A 20,848-nucleotide genomic window follows, 5' to 3' on the forward strand; every position below is an offset into this window, starting at 1 on the left:
TCACTGACATGAGAGGATACTTATCTGGCCTCAACAGTGCAAGCTGTTTGTACATAGCTTCATATTTCAGAGATGTATAAAATGTTTACAATAATAGGCATTGTTGTTGCCCAACATTAGAGGGTGTATTGCAAGTCAGGTGAGACCTTAGTTCAACCTGCCATAAGCTATGTATAACTAATGATGTAAGTGGCAATCTGAAATGCAAGATGACTGCCATGACTATACTTCTATTATTGGAATATGTTCATGTAAGGTTAGTATTCAAGCTCTTTTTTATCTCAAATTGTTGAGTTGTTTGTCTTATGAATAATCATTGTGTAACGTCAGTCATTATTCAGTATCACCAATCAGAACTTTGTGTCATATCAACACTGGTTCAGTATCATCAATCAGAACTTTGTGTCATATCAACACTGGTTCAGTATCAACAGTCAGAACTTTGTGTCATGTCAACACTGATTCATTATCAGCAGCCATAACTTTGTGTCATGTCAACACTGATTCAGTATCAGCAGTCAGAACTTTGTGGCATATCAACACTGGTTCAGTTTGATCAATCTGATCTTTGTGTCATATCAACACTGGTTCAGTGTGATCATTCAGAACTTTGCGTCATGTCAACATGAATGAAGTATAATCAATCAGAATGTCAAAAACCAGTAAGTGAAACTTAATAAATTACGAATCACAAATCAGAACTTCTATGAAATCAATACTGATTCAGTTCATCAATAATGTACAACTTAGTTTAAGCAGAAATGACAATTCCAGCAAAATAATTTATTTTGAAATACATATGTATGAAGATTTCATGAAAAAGTCTTGAAATGACAATTATTTTCATTCACATATGGTATGATATTGACAGAAAAAATACAATATAAATTAGGGTAACAATAATATAGACAAAGCAACCACTCCTCTAGATTTAGAGCTATTTTCCTAATGCTTGTAGTTTAAACGGTTGGTTGGCTTGCTTGCATTGTTTGTATAAATGTTTGCTCAAGCATTGTAATTAAGATTGACATCTGCAATCAATAGATAGGAGAGGCTTTGGCTTGTATACATTATACTTTTATAAATACAAACAAAGCAAGCAAGCCAACCAAACCTTTAAACTACAAGCATTAGGAAAATAGCTCTAAAACAAATATTTATAATATTCAAATATATATTAATATTTTTTGGAGTTGGAAATAAAAACACCAATTACTTAAAAGCAAAATACACCCTCTTAACGCCAGTTACTTTCCTTCCCTTATGAAAAGGAATTAGTTTACTTGAACTTAATTATTATGGAAATGAAATGAGATATATTTTAGACAATATATTATGCAAATATTAATATTTATGACATATTGCACCAAGAATAAATCCTTAACAACTTTATTCTTTCAAATAAAGATTGATTGATTGATTGGTGTTTGCTTACGCCGCCTCAGCACAATAAGGCTAAATTGCAGGATTAGTTTTCATTATTATATTATATATTGTATCAATAGTTCTTGTTCTTCAATTATATTTTTACAATATGTGCATCTGATTTTTACTTATATTCAATAAATTTGTGTGTCAATAAATCTCTTCAGTAAAACAAAACAAAAAAGTTTCAGATCTGAAACTGTATCACAGACATGCTATACACAGCACTTTATGGTCCTTGATTACAGTATTTTTCACATTCATTGGCCAACAGCACCAACATATTTTTGTATTCAGTTCACTCATTGGCTAACATCTTCAACAAGGTTTGTGTTCTTTCCAATCATTGGCTAACAGCACTGACTGCTAACACTGATGGTGCCTGCTTGTCTATTCCAAGTTTCTTCCCATTTACAACTAATACTAATGGTGAATTTACTCTTATACTCTTGAAGTTTAAATTCTGAAAATAAAAGTCAAAATTCATTACTAGTGGGGAGGTTTATACCTTAATATAAATGACTAGATAAAACCTAATAATTTTGTATGATAAGTTTTTAAGACATTTGGAACTGAAAAATAAATCTCAAAATAACACAGTGTTCAGTAAGATGCAGTTTTTGTCAATAGTAGAAACATATATGATCCAAAAATATAGGTTCAGTACAACTAGTGAAGCAAGATCTGCTTACCCTTCTGAAGCACCTGAGATCACCCCCATTTTAGGTGGGGTTCATGTTGCTCAGTCTTTAGTTATATATGCAGTGTTTTTTTTACCTTTGTCTTTTCCTCATCTTTCGTTTTTTTGCCAAGATGTTGTCAGTTTATCTGGACTTATGTGTTTTGAATATCCCTTAGGTATCTTCTGCCTCCCTTTTTTGTCATATGTTATAAAAATAAAAATATATCCTAAAATAGGACACACTTAATAAATCTCCTGCAAAACATTCATATTAAAATATCTTAAATTATTAAAATTGCATGTTAAGAGATATGAAAACAAATTTTGATTGATGTATATTTAAAACCTACCACATCTTTATGGGCGACTTTGATGGTCTGTAGATATGGTTCTGGTATGGATACAGAATCCCCAATTTTGACCCCACTACCTTGTGATAAGTTATATACATTTACAGGTAAGCACTGTTCATCATCATCAACCATACAGAAGGAGCTGTAATAAACAAAATAAATTCATACAACATAATTTACCATTTGTACGATTTTGAATTTTTATCTCTGTATTTAAAATCATTAGAACATAAAAATTTGCTATGATGATTGAATGAGAAACATACTTTTATTTTGATTGTTGTGTTGTAAAAAACTAGGAACATGATGAAAATTGAAGCTTTAGGAACTGAAGTCTTCTTTAAAATTCCACAATTTCTTTTTTGTTTGTATACAATGCAACCTTCATTTCACTATGTATCTATTTCTGAAGTAAGTTATTTCTATTATATTATATATTAATATATTATGCCTTGGACTGCTGTGTACAACAGAGACACATTAGCTAAGAGTCATTCATGTTATGGCTGTGTGCGCAAGTTTGAAAACCAAAAGCAAATATAAAAAAAATAAAAATTTTAAAATAATAAAAGAAGAATGTGTCTGAGGATACGAATGCCCCCCCTCAAGCTTTGGGTGCTATAAACAGTTTCGTATAAAAAACTAGGGGTTATTCCCCGACTAAAAATAACCATGGAGGGAAATCCCTTTTTATTCATATAATTGGTGAAAAAGTATATGTTTTTTGTATTTGATTGTAAAAATTAGTTAATTAGCTTTCAATTTAAACAGGCTGAATGATTAAAATGATTTTAAAAATTAGATTAAATATACATGTTTCGAGGGGAGACAACACTGTAAACATCCTGTTTTTTTGGCAGTGAAAATTGAAAACTTATTTGCAGCCACTGTAGCTCTTTTCGAAGCAGGAAACCGTACCCTGAAACAAGATTTTTATTAAAGGCCAGGTAAAAACCTATGAATTTCATACAGTTTTGATTATGGGAAATGTGCCTGTATCATATTTACATGGGTATGCACATGACCTGATTTCAAGCTTTTTATGTTCAGATTAGGCAACTTTTTCCCCATTTTCTCTGGATAGAACTTTTTTACTATACTAAAAGTACACTATATTTTTATTTTAATATAAACTAGGGAAAATTCTGATTCCAGTGATATCTAGTTTTATACAAGTATCTTTATTAACCATTCCACCACTAAGGGTCAGTTAGGCATGGTTCCTTAAAATATGACGTCATAGAAAATAAAATGCTCCGCCAGGCGCAGCTTGATACGACCGCAGAGGTCGAACCCTGAACAGTTGGGGCAAGTATGGACAAAACATTCAAGCTTGATACACACTGAATTTGGATTGTGATTAAATATTTGACCCAGCATAGGTTTCTGACACAGAATGAATGTGGCTTAAGAACTTATAAATTTTTAATTTACCTATTCAAACCATATCATTATTATTTGCTTTTATATATAAATCAAAAATAACCAATTTAAAATGGAAAATTTTAAAGAAAAAAAAAGGAAAAAAAGGAAAAAAAAAAAATCCCTCCCCCCAAATTTTTTGAACGCCCTTATGATTCATCACCCCCAAACTCAATCCTAGCCTTCCCTTTGTGGTATGGTACCTTGCAATACAATTTCAGAGAGATCCATACACTTGAACACAAGTTATTGTCTGGAAACTAGAAAAATGCTTGTTTTTTTGGCCCAAAATTCCTAAATGTTTGGGGCAATTACCCCCAAACTCAAACCCAGCTTTCCCTTTGTGATATGGAACCTTGTAATACAATTTTATAAAGATCCATACACTTACACACAAGTTATTGTCCTGAAACTAGAAAAATGCTTGTTTTTTGCCCCTTTTTGGCCCCTAATTCCTAAAATTTTGAGGCAATTACCCCCAAAATCAATCCCAGCCTTCCCTTTGTGGTATGGTACCTTGCAGTACAATTTCAGAGAGATCCATACACTTGAACACAAGTTATTGTCTGGAAACTAGAAAAATGCTTATTTTTGGCCCCTTTTTGGCATCTTATTTCTAAACGTTTTAGGCAATTACCCCCAAACTCAATTCCAGCTTTCCCTTTGTGATATGGAACCTTGTAGTACAATTTCAGAAAGATCCATACACTTACACACAAGTTAGTCATGAAACTAGAAAAATGCTTGTTTTTTGCCCCTTTTTGGCCCCTAATTCCTAAAATTTTGAGGCAATTACCCCCAAAATCAATCCACGCATTCCCTTTGTGATATGGATCATTATGGTACATTGTCAGAGAGATCCATACTATAACACACAAGTAATGTCTGGAAGTTAAAAAAATGCTTATTTTTGGCCCCTTTTTCCTTAACTGTTGGTAACATAACCCCCAAAATCAATCCCAACCTTCCTTTTGTGGTATTGAACCTTATGGTAAAATTTGAAAGAGATCCATTCACTTAAACTATAGTTAGAGTGCGAAAACCAATGTGTCTTCGGACGACGACGACACCAACGTCATACCAATATACGAACACAAAATTTTTTTGCGGTCGTATAAAAACTGTTGATTGCACCCTTTGCAATTTTCTAAGTTATAAAGGGGCATAACTCTAGAACAGTAAGCGACTCACAACCCAAATTCAAACTCTGTCTGCTAGTTTTGGTTCTTAGCATTGTGTATGAGTCTCATAAAATTTGCATGATACAAACTTAAGTAAAAGTGCAGAAACAAAAAAATTTGCAATTTTCCAAGTGTTAAAGGGGCATAACTTTAGAACTGTAACAACTCACTGCCCAAATTCAAACTCTGTCTGTGTGTTGTGTTCTTAGCATTGTGTATAAGTTTCATAAAGTGCGAAACGAAAATGGGACAGACAGAAAGACGGAAGGACAGATGGACAAGGGTAACACTTTATGCCCCCGTCGCCTACGGCGGGTGCATATAAAGTGGATATGACAGACTATTATCCTCTTTTTCTGTGACCAACTGAGGGATATTTTCTAATAGATTTATAATACTTTTGATTTTCATATTCAAGGAGCCAAATAAGTGGTCTTATCATAACGTATTTTAACACACTTGTTCCTTTGTTTGTGCTATTTCATTTAAATATTATTTGAGCACAAATATTCCTAAGATTAGATTTACTTACAATGGCACAGGTTCATATGACTGAACAGTACACACAACTTTCCCTAAGATGACTTTCTCTGCATTTAACTGTGGTTTCAGGTCACAGAATTTACACCTTACAAGATTAATGGTCTTCCCTGACGGCCCTGTGTACTTTCCACCGTCATAAGGACCTAAGTCAACATCCTTTATAGTCTGAACCAAGGCTTTTATCTTTTTGTCTTTAATCTTTCCCTGGAAAGAAAAATAAAATATGATTCATAACAAATACTGTCTCACTGAAATTTACTTCATATCATTATTTTTATTTATATATGAAAAGGCCAAGAAGGCCAGGGTTTTGAATTATTTGGTTTACAGATTTTATATTGAAACAATGATTGGGTTAGTCAGTTGGAAAAAAAAAGTTTGTTTTTTTTAGTTGGAAACAATTTGGATCGACTGTCTTATAAACATACAATAAACAATTGAGAATGGAAAAGGGGAATGTGTCAAAGAGACAAAAACCCGACCAAAGAGCAAAAAACAGCCCAAGACCACCAATGGGTCTTCAACACAGCGAGAAAATCACCAACCTGGAGGCAGGCTTTAGGCTGGCCCCTTAATAATAATGTACTCTAGTTCAGAGAAATTGATGCCACACTAAACTCTAAAACATATAAATAAACTCAAATTAAAAAAAAAACACACAAGACTAACAAAGGCTAGAGGTTCCTGACTTGGGACAGGTGCATAAATACGTTGTATGTCATCGTATAAAGATATTGACAAATATAATGGTTACCCATGTTAAATGAGCATAGAGCATGGAATGAAAGAACTATTTCTTAATTTCCATATGTAATTATAAAGTCTAACCTTATTTTCTGTCAGATCTCTAAGATTTGTGAGATATGACATAAGATTTTTCTCATGCTCTCCAGGTTCTGTCCATGTTGGGTCTAATTTTGATGCCATCGAGAAACCATCTACAGCTGCTTGGTAATCTTCTTCATACTTGAATGCCTAAATAGATAAATTATAGGAAACAATAACACTTTGGTAATTTGTTCTTTGTCTTTTTAGGTAGATGTGCATCAGGATGAGTTTTTTTTTCCATTAAATCCAATGAAAAAGAACTGGTACAAAAATATGTGGGATTCATACTAAAAGAAAAAAATTTAATTTGTTTTTGCCGTGAAATTATACTTCTAACCAAATGACAAGCATGGCTACTCTTAAATCTAATTCAGAGCCTTTTTTGGTCTCCTTATAGAGGTAATTAGATTTTTACAATTGGGGAGGGAGGGGTGCATCAGAATTGCATAAAACCACATTTATAATAAATTGAGCTACTATTGTAATTATAGTGACTGAATGACACTGTTTGTATAAATTAGTCCAGAAACAGAAAGTCTACCCTTGCGCTTTATCCCCTCTCCCTTCACGATTTAGAGGTCTGTTCTACCTATTCTTTTATCTAAAGCCTTTTTCATTCTATATTTAACATTTGCTTGACCAATTGTATTCTTCAAATATATAATTGTACATTCAGATGATAACAGAATGACTTGTAATGTACTGTATATGAAACAGATAAACACAGGGACATAAGTCGTGATAACAGATAAACTGTTTTCACAATGTACTTTGAGCTTATTATCATCCAATTCAAAGATAAAACATAATACATTTACCTCGATGTATTAGGAAATAACAAAGAATAATTTTTTCAGTTTAAAGTGACTAATGTTAGATATGGCACAGGCTCCTAATAAATGTGATCTTTGTGAAAAAAGTCTGAAAGTGACATGCAAGTGCTTGGACTGTGAGAAGTTGTTCTGTGATCAATGCACAGAAATTCATAAGAGAGATCAAAGCCATGACATTTTCTATTTTAACGATGGATCTACTGGTACTGTGAGGATAAGTAAGTGCAAAGTTCATCCAGAGTACAGTTGTTATAATTTCTGTTTAACTTGTGATGAACTCGTATGCCCAAGATGCTTGTCTCAGTCTCATGGTTCTGGTAATCATGTCATTTTGGAGAGTGAAAAAGTTTTCTGGCAGAAAAAGGCAAAACTTGAAGAACATTATGATAAAATTAAGAACGAAATGCTGATTTTTTTGGCAAATGAGGACAAGAAAGTCAACAAATTGCAAAGTCTTCATAAATATCATTATCTTGAAGAAAAAAAAAATATCGAGAAACAAGATGAAAGGCTGAAAGATGAAATTACACAATATACCAATAAACTTACTAATGAACTTGAAGAATTTTGGGATGAGGTACAGCTTAAATTTCAAGAGAATAAATCACATTTAGAAGAACAAATCTTGGATTTAACTAAAAAGATTTCCATCCTAGACAAAGTTAAAAATAGCAATGATGTAAGCACAATGTGCCTCTTTGACAAAGAGACAGCGGCCTTTATTTATAACACAGATATATCATTTGTGGAGTTACCAATGGAAACCAAAGTTCTTCAAAAGCAAAGTGAAAAAGCAATTTGTGAATTAAAAAAAGTACCCCTAGCAGACAGTACTTTCATTGAATTCCGTCAGATGCAATCACATGATACAGACTTTAAGAAAATCAGCTCGATTATTAAAGGTCCAAGAGACACCATTTGGATAAAGGATGGAACATCAAATTGCATAAAGAAGATCGACTTAGGACAAGAATTGCCCGTAATAAATGAAAAAAGTTATTTTAATGAACATTTAGCTGATTTTGCTTTGACAAAATCAGGTGATTTAATTATTGCCTTTATTGATGATCCTTGCATAAAAATTGCCACAGAAACATTTGATATGAAACCATTTTATACATTTCAGAAAAAAATTCTCTCCAAGTCCCAAGTTCCTCTTTCTCTCCATGCATTAAATGATGGCAAGATTATTGTGGGTGCTGTGGAAAAAGATGGAAGCCAATATGCATTAACGGATAAAAGCCATCGCCAGTTAGTTATTCTCAATGAAAAGAAGGAACCAGAGAAAGTGATTGAATATAATTCAGATGGCTCTAGGCTTTTTATTAGACCTCGCAGGATAACATCTGACAACAAAGGGGATGTCTATGTTATTGACAGAACCCATTTGGATTTTGGCAGAGTGATTGCATTAGACCAGGACCATGTTTTGAAATGGACCTATAATTGTAAGACAAAAATAAATCCTGACAAATATGGACATTTTGATCCTTGCAGCATTGTGACAACATCTCAAAATAACATTATAGTTTGTGACAATTCGAACAATGCACTTCACATTCTCAGCAATGGTGGACATGTTATAACATTTATTCAAACAGAGGAATTAGAAATATTGAGACCATTTAGTATGGAAATAAACAAAAAAGGACAATTATTTGTTGGCAGTGATCCAACACAAGAGAGAAAAGCTAAACTCCATCTTTTACAATTCACTGGATGTTAGCTATATCAATAACATTTCACCATCTGCATAATCATCTTTTTTATCAGTAAGGCCATAAAAACATGAAAAAATAAATGTGGATAGTGTCCACATGTGGACACAGATGATGCCCCCGCTTGCATATCATATAGTTATAAAGGGACATAACTGAAGAACGGTAAAAGTGACGCTACCCAAATTTGAACTTGATCTGAGTTTTGTGGTAATAAGCATTGTGTGTAAGTCTCATAACATTTGGTTGAGGCTAACTTAAGTAGAGAACAGAAACTAAAAATTCAGCAATTTTTCTATTTGAAAACACGCATAACTCTAGAACGGTTGTGTATAAGTTTTATAACATTTGGTTGAGACAAACTAAAAATTCAGCAATTTTTATTTTTATAAAGGGACATAACTCAAGAATGGTAAAAGTGTCGACCACCAAATTTCGTAATTAATCTGTATTATGTAGTAATAAGCATTGTGTATAAGTTTCATAACATTTGGTTGAGGCAAACTAAAGTTAGAAAACCGAAACAAAAAATTTGTACTTGATCTTAGTTTTGTGGTAATGAATATTGTGTATAAGTTTCATAATGTTTGGTTGGGGCAAACTTAAGTTACAGAATGGAAACTAAAAATTTTGCAATCTTTCGATTTATAAAGGGGCATAACTCAATAATAGTTAAAGTGACACTACCCAAATTCAACTTGATCTGTATTTTATCAGTGGAAGTCAAAATTAAACATTGCATTGTATAAAGCATTGATTGTAGTTGTTTCAACTATAATCATGGACAAAGGAAGATAACTCCAATTTTAAAAATTCCTTGATATTTAGAAGAAAATGAAAATTTTGCAATTTTTCCATTTATAAAGGGGCATAACTCTAGAACGGTTAAAGTGACGCCACCAAAATTCAAACTTGATCTGTGTTTTGTGGTAATAAGCATTGTGTATAAGTTTCATAACATTTGGTTGAGGCAAACTCAAGTTAGAGAACGGAAACCAATTTTGGGACGTAGGGACCCACACATCTGTATGTATTTAGTACTTTGATAATACACAAAAAGGATAACAGGAGTCTCCAAAAATATTAAATAGTACAACAAACCACACAGTCCATTATAAAAAGACATATAAACAAAGGTAAACAACAACAAACTGAAACTGTAAGCATTCTTTGATATGATCCACTCCATGCGAAAAGGTACAAAAAGTGTTTTAGATGAACTTTACAGGACATGTTGTTAAAGTTTGTTAAAATATTTTTGAATAAATTGCTTCACAGAGCGCAGCTGGATACGACAATATTTGTGCTTGATACATGTCTGAATTTGGATTGAAATTAAATGTTTGACACATAATAGGTTTCTGACACAGAACAACTGTAGTCAAAGAACTTAGAATTGGTTCAAATTTTTGCTTTTGTGCAATTCACTATGCTGTTGCGAATTGCCTCCCCCTCCCCTAAAGAAAAAATTTAACCCCACTTTTTTTTTTGCTTTTGTGCAGTACACTATGCTGTTGCAAATTGACCCCCCCCCCCCCCCCCCTCAAAAAAATAAAAAATCAACCCTTTTTTTTTGGCGATTTGTCCTCCCCCTCCAATTTCTTTTTTACCACCCCCCCCCAACCGCCCCAATTTTTTTTCCCCTCCCCTCCCCCTCCCCTTTTTCCAAAAAAAAAAATCTTTCCTTCAAGATATGGTCATAAAATAGAAAATGACATATATAATCATGTCTAAAAATAATATATCTTTAATCAGCATTTTTATTAGTAACTTCTAAAAATAAATTGACAGCTAATAACCTCAAGACAATACAAAATTTCTTTATACATAATTTTAAAGCAGTGTAAGGGAGGTAATCCAAATTTAACATTGTACTTAAAAGTGATTGACCATTAACAAGGAAACCCTTGTTTGTACCGCCTTTTTTGCCCCTAGCTCCTAAATGGTTTGAGCCATTACCCCCCAAAGCCAATCCTAACCATCCCTTTGTGGTATGGAAACTAGTTGTACAATTTCAGAGAGATCCATACACAGTTCCACAAGTTATTGTCTGAAAACTAGAAAGATGCTTATTTGGGCCCCTTTTTTGGCCCCGAATTCCTGAATGGTTAGGACCATAACCCCCAAAATCAATCCCAACCTTCCTTTTGTGGTTATAAACCTTGTGTTTAAATTTCATAGATTTCTATTTACTAATACTAAAGTTATTGTCCGGAAACCAAGTGTCTTCGGACGACGACGACAACGTGATACCAATATACGACCATAAAAAATTTTTGCGTTCGTTTAAAAACGATTTTATTCATACAAAATGGTATTAATATCAACATTCATATTTTTGGAGATTCCTGTCATCCTTTCGTGTACTATCAAAGTACTTTACATAAAATTGTCAATTCTGTCCCGAATTTGTCAGTTAAAACGGAAAAAACGGTAGAAATATCTGAAGTTTTGTACTTATGCAATTGTAAAAATCATTTGTAACCCCAGAACAATGCTATACTGAGCCGAAATAAAACCATTTTTGACCCTAAGGAGAGAAAGTCAGCAGTTTTCATCATCTCTTCCTATGCCTAAAGAAAGGAACACAACAGTTAAACGTACAGGAAAATGCAAAAATTATGTCATTTTGTGTTTTTGAAATTTAAATTTAAGTTAAGTTATTTAAAATTTTATAAATCAACCGTCCTTGGACGGGATTAGAACCGCTGTCCCTATTAAATTGCATTGATTTCTGCTTTGTAAGCGAGAGCCTTATCCCCACTGCTAACCAGGTGAACATAATCAAATGGCAAAATAAGACACTTAAACTATACATGGAAAAATGAATACAAAAAGTAAATAATTGAGCAAAATCTAAGATAAGCAAGGGGGGGGGGGGGGGGGGGGGGGGTTGTAAGCACTGAAAGGTGTGGATAGCTTACATATTAATCATATGAGGAAAAGTAACAGTGTTTTATAGATCAGAGGTCTGCTAGCAATTATTATGCACACTTTTTTAGAATTTCATAAATTTTTCGATTTTGTACCTTTCTGCATGGACTGGCTCTATCATACTGTCTGTTATTGGTTTTACAGAGGTTTTTCCCTAATTTTAGAGTTAAATGCTCTTCTTATTTTTTTACAGTAACTGAAAGGAAGCTTAAATTACTTAACCCTGCTGATATGAAATCATGCTGCCCTACACTTTATGTAGCATTTGTACATTTATCTACACATTACAAAATTATCTCTATTAAAAGAAATATAGAGAGATCTGTCTAAACTCAGAGAGCTAAACAATATATGATATCTATTGATAAATGTTAATAAGCATCATCAAGCTGTCACAGGTTTATCTTAGGTTAAATTTTAACATTTTTTAGGTTTATTTAGGGTTTTAATTAGATAACTTACCAATTTTCTAAGGATTTGATTTTGAAAGATTCTGTCTGTACTCAGGGTTTGATTTTGATTGAGGGACCTCTGTGGCCTGGTGGTCTAAGTAGTCGAACTAATGCATGGTAGGTATAGTGTCCAGCTAGGATCATGGTTTTTTCGAGTGAATCGGGCCATTTTTTTCGAGTGTAGATCGGGTTTTTTCGAGTGATAATACATGCGATCAGGTCTATTAACTGCTATTTCGTAATTATAATACATGTAGTTTTTTACATGACTACCCATCTTATTTTGAATACTCTACATGTTTTGAGCAACAAAGATGCACAATTTCCTTGTATTTAACAAAATATTCAGTTTTTAATATTGTCAGTGTTTTTTCGAGAGCAACTGTGAAACCGTCCGGGTTTTTAAACAAATGGTCAGGGTTTTTTTAACGAAAATTTTAATAAGGAAAAAGGGTATTCTTGACTTTAAAAATGACTTTTCTAGTTTATAACTGTAAGTTAATGAATGAAAATATCATATATTCTCAATAAATCACCAAAACATATAACTACGTTGATCAAAATTAACCTTTTTCAATTTAATGCAATTTTTCAGTTCGGAAACGTTCTACCACAACTTTCCAGTATTAAATTTGAAATTATTGGATCCTTTATAAAAAGGTCTTTAGATCATAGTACAGGGGACTCATAATAATCTTTTCAACCTATTTCATGGTACTTTTGTTGTCACAGTTAATAATATTTTTCTTGGTGAACCCTGCATGGAGTTTTTATACGGGACGTATTATGGTATACCGTTATCCGTCTGTCCGTCCGTCGTCAGCATGTCGGACAATAACTCATAAACGCTGTAATCAATTTACATGAAACTTTGGTGCAGTGTGATTCCAGAAATGTCTATTCAAGCAATATCCTACTCTCACAAGTTGTTAAACATATTTGTCTTATGGTCAATTCGAGTTATTTGACAATTATTTATAGGTTTCATAACGAGTGAGAATGGATATCGCTTGATATCAACTCGAGTTATTTAATTTCGGCGAGTTTATTATTACTATTTGAATTAAATAACGAGAGTTGATATCAAGCGATATCCCACTCTCACAAGTGGTTCAACCTATTTGTCTTATGGTCAACACTCTCATTGTGTTAAATTAAAAATTCCACGAATCGTTGGTCTAGTATTTTGCACACGAAATGTACATTGTCGTAACCTTTGAAGGTCATCAATGACCTAACGAATAGCCAATGGAAATGCCGTAATATCGTCTTATGGTGCTTGATAAGCAAATCAAATTAACGCACATTTTCATATCATTTTTTCGTATCACACTCCGTGCAGTGTGTAACGAGAAATGTCTTTTCATGCAAGAAATAGATAATAAGCCACAACTACAAGAGAATGAACTTTATTCTTTGAAAACGCGAGGGGTGTATCATCCGCCCATGACGCAGCTGTTTATTAAAAAACGGAGTAAGAAACCTACTGGACAGCGGAGAAGAATCAGAAAAATGCTATGTAATGAAAAATATTCTACTAAAAGAGGTCTGCCCCCCCCCCCCCCTTCCCCCACAAAAACAAAATTCATTAATAACAACAAAACCAAGCATTCTGAGAGTATTGCATGACAATACATAGTCCCCTACCGGGTAAAAATTCATTATACTGGAACAAAATGCTAACTTGTTCTATAACTTGTCATGGTGTAAACAAAAAGTAAATATCATGTCAATATCTTCAAGCACGACTAAAAACAGTGTTGAAAACTGATTATATGAGTGAATTTTTCAAGTCCAAGGACCATAACTCTGCACAAAATTATTAGACCGAAACAAAAATTTGAACTTGATCTGTAACTTGTCATGATAAAACTATATACCAATTATCAATCAATATCTTATAAGCATGATGAAAAAAACATTAGATATGATTAAAAGTTCTCTAGAATTAGATATGATGTAATACAGTGTATATCTATTTCAAATTATAATCAGATATAATTAATAGTTCCAAATATTTTTTTCTTTCATTTGTCACAAACTAATATAGATTTGTAACTTATCTATAAAATGTCAACAACTTTTATCTACACAATGTAATGTATTGAAATATATACATTAATAAAAACAGATTATTATCTAACTAAAGGATTTCTCTTCATATTTTTTTTTTATATATATAGCATTCAGAAAATTAGTTTATACTAAATAACAAACAAGCCTGTCAACAAATTCTTCAAACAATTTAACAAAAAATGTCTTTAAAAAAATGAGTTATCTCCCTTTGTACAGAAATATGGTTTAACATAGTACTCTAACATTAGATATGGTCCAGAGTTATGGTCCATAACTCTGGACTAAATCATCAGACCGGAACAAAATTCGAACTTGATCTACAACTTGTCATGATAAAACTATATACCAAATATCAAATCAATATCTTCAAGAACGAAGAAAAAAAAGGTGGAAAGCTGATTTGCCGGACTGACGGATGGACAGACGGACAGATGGACAGACGGACAGACGGAAGGAGTGCAAACCTAAAGTCCCCTTCGACTTCGTCGGTAGGGGACTAAAAACCATATACACACTTAATCCGACCAGATTTTATTCCCATTGACAATAAAATTTGAATTAAATTTCATATATAGTTAACAATGAAATGAATAGTTCATCAGCATAACACACTATATGTACGTACGTCTCAATCCAAATTGTCTATGCTTACATGAGATTGTTGACATCATGAATATATACTGAACATATAATTTATAAGATGTGACAAACAACAATATATACAAATGAACGATACTTGTTTATAAAGTATAAGTGTGAGTACACCATTATCAAACTGATGAATGCATTGGTTTTGTGCCTTAAAAAGTACAGAATTTGAACCCTTTTTATTGTTATTAAGCGTAAATACACTGACAAATAACATTTTAAGCCACAGGAAATTTGTATAATCACCTGAAAAAACCCGGACTACTCTCGAAAAAACCCAAACACATAGAAATGAATTTAGTCTCAAAATGTCGTTTTCAATGCAATAACAAGAACTTTTGTAAAGTGTCTGTATATCTAAGGATATATGGATTCCATGTATGCATTTCCATAGACATTTGCATTGGTATGTGTATAAAAATGGCTTTATTCCGTTTTTTGGAATAAAAGCATTGTATGGCTCAATTCAATTTTTTTAAAGAAAAATAGTGTTGGATTGGTAATATCTTTTTATCTCAAATACTAAAACACCTTGTAAAGCCTTGTATATTAAACCCAAGCTTCTGTATCACGTCTTGTCAGAAAGGAAGTCTGTTTGTTTACATTTTTTATCATATTAACTCGAAAAAAAGTGGTCACACTCTAAAAAACCCGATCAAATCACTCGAAAAACCACGATCCTAGCTGGACACTATACCTACCGTGTACTGTATCACTAGCCAGTCAACTATGAGGTTGTGAGTTCTAATCCCGCACGGGGCAGGTGCACTCAACTCCAAACTTAATTGACTAGGATTGCTAGTTTTCCTATCAAAGGTCCATGGTTCTCTCCGGCTTACTTCACCAATAAAAACTGACACCACAAAATAGCACAATAGTGTTGAAAGTGGTGTTAAACACCAATAAATCAACCAATTAATTTTGATTGATTTACTACTTTCTGTTTCCTTTAGGTTTTTAGCTTTAATATTTTTGGAGACTATAAATTAATAATATAAAAATAAGAAGATTTGGTATGATTGCCTATAAACAACTTCTAACCAGAGACCGAAGGACATAGAAGTTAGCAACTATAGGTCACTGTATGGTCTCCAACAATAAGCAACACCTATTCTGTTAGAATAAGCAGTGGACATGTCTTTAGTTTACTCAGGGTTTGGTTAAGACACAATTCCCTGTTAACACAGAGTTTGATTTAGACGGGGATTCTGTATTACATTTACCTTAAACATATTTCCCTTCATTTCTGCATAACATGTTTTACTTACCACAGATCGGTTAAAATGGAGATCAGGATTATTTTTGGCAACAGAATCTTTCTCCTGAAATGTGTGAGAGATCATTAATTTTACAAAATACTAATTACATGTACCAATAAACATTTGATACAGAGGATGCAAAATTGAATGAAAAAATGCAAAATGATTGACTGTAATTTGCAACATATATTTCCAAATACAGAAAAAAAAATCTGTACTGCTCAACTTACAGTTATTCTTAATATCAAATATTTGCATTTCTAGAATTGTTTACCATATTATAATTCTTTTCTTTATTATTTTCTATTTTTAGTTTTGTCGACAGTCATGTTTGACTGCCATTGGTGGCATCAATTGAAAGGGTTTACAAATATTTCTTCTTCAATGCATTGTAAAAACTAACTTTTTTCTGTATTTTATCAATTCATTTTTCGGTTTTAGCAATGGCGTCGGAAATGTTTGAAGTCAGTATGAACCAACATCCTAAGGGGATTGAAGATTGACTTTTGGTTCAATTCTCTTTTCTTAGCATTGGATCACAAATGTGTCATCTTCTAAAGTTTGGAGGAAGTTTGTCCTTTTTCATAATTTTTTTATTTAATATCTCATGGTGCTCATGATTATTCTTAACCTAATGATTTTTTTTAGTTTTTTCTTCCTTTTTTTATATATTTTTTTGTTTTTAGCAAAAGTAGGAAAATGAACAATAACAATTAATTGAGGTTAGCAGTCATAATTTTAAAGGGATTCACAAATGTTCCATTTCCATGAAGTTTGGAAACAATTGGTTCCTAATCCAGATTATCACTCTGAATTGTCAATGGACTTTTTAAGAGATTTTACCCCACTATGTTCTTTTTTAGAGACAATGTTGGTTGAACATCAGAGACATTGGACCTATCCTTAAAAAAGACCCTTAATAATGTGGCAGACTGATTATTATCCTTAACTGACCGCATGGTTTTCAAAGAGATTTTTTTTAATTTGATGAAAAAAATTGGATGACAGATGCTAAGTGACATCAATAGCTCACAACTTCTTTAGTGCCAGATGAGCTAAAGAAATTGAAATTGTCTTCACAAAAAAAATGAAAACAGTAGTAATTCAATTTAAGACATGGTACTTACTGCTTGTAAGTAAGCACTCATACTTTGTTTCAAAGACTTGGGATTCTGTCCTGCAGCAAAAAACAATGATAGGTATGCATTACCCAGTACCACTGAAAAATAGGAAAGCAAATATTATTGTTAAAATTCTTTTTGTTTGATATGGTATAGTTAATGTTTTTATTTCTTTATATGTAGATGTACGAGTACTATAATAGCTCAAGCAAACCTATTTCAAGGTTAAAATGAGCATACTAAGGTTCTTTCAAATCCAATTTTCGTTCAGTGTTAATTCATTTACAAAATATTATGATTTCGAAAAGCTGACAAAATGAAGGTTTATCATAAAGACAGAATACCTAAATCATGCAATTCTATGTACTGTAATCAATAATGGGAAATGTCCTGTACTATGACTGGTGATTGGAAAGAAAAAATCCTTTTACCATAAAAATGTCAACCAAACTGTGAGGTCTATGGATACAAATACCTACACCATGAAGTACCATCATGTATGTCTAGTTGTACAGCATCTTTTGCTTTCTCCACACTTTCTTCTATCATCTTAAGTTTGTCTGATGGACTACCACTCAGCTGTTTCAGCACCATTGATAAATTTCTTAATGAAACCTTGTTTTTTACCTTGAGCAAACAGAAGATATTAATAAGGGCAATCGAAGAAGCTTACATTCTATTATTGCAGATCTAAAGATTTATTTTGACTTCTTAAAATGCTTATTCAAAATCACACAGGTGTTAAGAACCCTTCCTGCAGCTGGTCAGTTCAATTCAATCTGAAGACATTTGGTAAGTATTGAAATCAATATTGCTAAGATGAAACAGCCCTCTACAGGTGATTAACATTATATTTACTGTAAAGTCAAAAATTATTGTGATATTTTTATTAATGCAAAAAATGTGGCAGTACCAGGTTTGCAATGATAAAAACTGGAACAATGTGATTTTTGTCTCTAATCAAAGTGTAATTATTAATAAATAAATTATGACTTTGCTTTGTTAATTTTAGAAGCTCAAATTATACTAAAGAGAAAAAAAATTCTGAAAAGAAAAAAAAATCATTTGAATATGGGAGATTACTCTATTTTCATTGATTTACAGTTGGCACAGAAATATTTAAATATCCAAAGCACATATTCATACCAATTCAATAGTTAAGCCATAAAATACAAAAGTAAAATATTGATTATAATTGTAAAGACTTTACGTTGCTAGGAATATTCATTTGATAGAAACCTACATGTCCAAGAGCTCCAACAAAGCAATTTTTTGCAGCAGGAACTTCTCCCTTCTTCCAATAACTTTCTCCCAATTCATTCCAGGCATCAACCAACTTTGGATCTAACTTTACTGCTTTTGACAAGGCTTCCTCTGCTAAGGGATCAAAGGTTGGTAAAACATTTAGTGCTCTCCCTCTCAGCATATGATAAATAGCTTTATTTGTAATCTCATCTGAAAAGAAAGAACTATTACCAGTTATCATGGTTATTACAAAAAAAATTATTCTAAAATAACTTAATGTAAAACAAAAGGGAGTTAAAAAAGCAAACAAATCTGACAAAACAGTCAAAGCCTTCATAGGTCAATTCTGTCTGAAGTAGAGCGAACTGGTGTCATAATGAAAATTGTAAATTTAATTTACATTTTATGAATTCAAAGTTCTGTAGCATTTATTTCATTGTCAGAGCAACATCAGATTTAAATCATAACTAAATAAAATGAAATGCAACTGATATTTACAATTACAAGATCACCATCTGGTAAAATGTTGACTAGTTTGCTTCTCCTCACCACAACCTCTATACACAACCATACTGTCCACTGCCATAACAAAACATTCACAGGATAGGAGTTTATAGATGCCATGTTCAATGATCATGTAGTGTTTTATGCAAAATTGTGTCCAGAGCTTAATGTGAGGGTGAAAGGAAATGTTGGATTGTAAGTTCTGAAGATAATATTTAACTTTCCATGGCCAACAACAAAAAAACCTGATGTGAAAATAAAACTAAAATTTTATTTTCTGTTTTTCCACTTTTTCCCACTCTGACAGTTACCGGTAAACCCTTTAAATAAACATACAAATGTCTCCTGTTTTAATAACAGAAAACATAGATATATTGCATACCCTTTAAACCATCTAATACTTGAACTGTTTTGGTCATCTCTTTCTTTACATCATCATTCTTATCTATGGCTTTTTCAAGTGGAAACTTCTCAAAATAATGGTCTCTAAAGCTGTACAAATTATCAACTGCTTCCTAGATTTAAAAGAAAGGATAAATACATTACTTAGTAGTTTTATGTCTTTAGCAATTATCAGCTTGCACATTTCTGTAAGTGTAAACTTTATTAAAATTGATTCAATGCAAGGGTATGTTTACCCCAATTCCTATTTTTTATGGTATGCTTGCCCCAATTCCTATTTACCTCAGTTTTGTAAATTCTAAGTTTGGGATAATAATAATAATATTCATTACTTAAATGACTTAATAAATTTGTACATATACTAGAAATAAAAACTGTAAAATAATTTCATAAAAATTCTTTCCTATCTTATCAATGATGTCTTCCCATCAGGGCATGTATATCGACTTTCTTAAGTACCAACAGGTATACATTAACGTGTGAAACTAATTATTGGTCATGTTGGTTAAATAAACAAAATCATTCACAAGGTATCAAATATTATACCTTCTGTGGTTGATGTCAGCGGAAAAAAACAAGCGTATATTCTGATTAAATGAAAACTGTTCAAATATATGCACTTTTATAAAGAAAGCATAAGATACAAGTATAAAAGCTAGAACTGGGGACTTACTAAACCTATCATGTCGTATGGTGTGTGTATTTGTGAGTGTGGAAAAGGGGGGGGGGGGGGGGGGGGGGGTATGGGTATAGAAGAACTTGAAAAGGAGTAAATTTATGATGAACAGAAAATGCTGTATAGGTCTAAACAAATACATAAGCCTATTATTGTAGGAAACACGGAGAAAAATAAGTGAATAACATTTCAAGACAAGAAAACACGTGAAATAAAGACTGGCATCCTATACCATGTATACCCTTCATTTGTTTACCACCCTCTCAATAGACAGTGGACACACACATTGTTTCCTAAATTCTTCGCTTTTCATGTTACCTTTGCCTTTTCCATAATTACTGAAATTACTAATATTTCGGTTCTGCGACGAAATTATGAATATGCCGGTTGCGTTGTTTACATCGCCATGCTTTGACTTGTTTACATTTGAATAATAGTACACATCATACAACGTCCTCCGTTAGAATCTTCTCTTTTAACGAAAATTCGTTGGACAGGGATTCGAGAAATTATAGTTTTAAGTCAAAATTTCTTCTTTTCTTTTTT

At 32.5% G+C, this 20,848-nt stretch overlaps 1 protein-coding gene and 2 long non-coding RNA genes across 3 annotated transcripts in view; all 3 read right to left on the minus strand.

The window, feature by feature from the left end:
- LOC127702195 (uncharacterized) overlaps window positions 1-20,848 on the minus strand; it is a 305,823-nt gene that overhangs the window by 185,484 nt on the left and 99,491 nt on the right. The gene's annotated exons all lie outside the window — the stretch shown is intronic.
- LOC127702144 (tetratricopeptide repeat protein 5-like) lies at window positions 769-20,728 on the minus strand. Its single transcript, XM_052206246.1, has 10 exons — window positions 20,621-20,728; window positions 19,607-19,739; window positions 18,719-18,930; window positions 17,955-18,102; window positions 17,482-17,573; window positions 16,364-16,417; window positions 6,435-6,581; window positions 5,596-5,810; window positions 2,458-2,602; window positions 769-1,888 (listed from the first exon to the last, which is right to left on the minus strand). The coding sequence occupies exons 1-10, from the start codon at window positions 20,633-20,635 to the stop codon at window positions 1,769-1,771; spliced, it is 1,281 nt and encodes a 426-aa protein (XP_052062206.1). The 5' UTR covers window positions 20,636-20,728; the 3' UTR covers window positions 769-1,768.
- On the minus strand, window positions 3,828-4,704 carry LOC127702190 (uncharacterized). Its single transcript, XR_007982309.1, has 2 exons — window positions 4,399-4,704; window positions 3,828-4,085 (listed from the first exon to the last, which is right to left on the minus strand). It is a non-coding gene; the product is annotated as an uncharacterized LOC127702190 (long non-coding RNA).

Source organism: Mytilus californianus, unplaced genomic scaffold, assembly GCF_021869535.1.
Source record: "Mytilus californianus isolate M0D057914Y unplaced genomic scaffold, xbMytCali1.0.p SCAF_5, whole genome shotgun sequence".
NCBI classification, from domain to species: domain Eukaryota; kingdom Metazoa; phylum Mollusca; class Bivalvia; order Mytilida; family Mytilidae; genus Mytilus; species Mytilus californianus.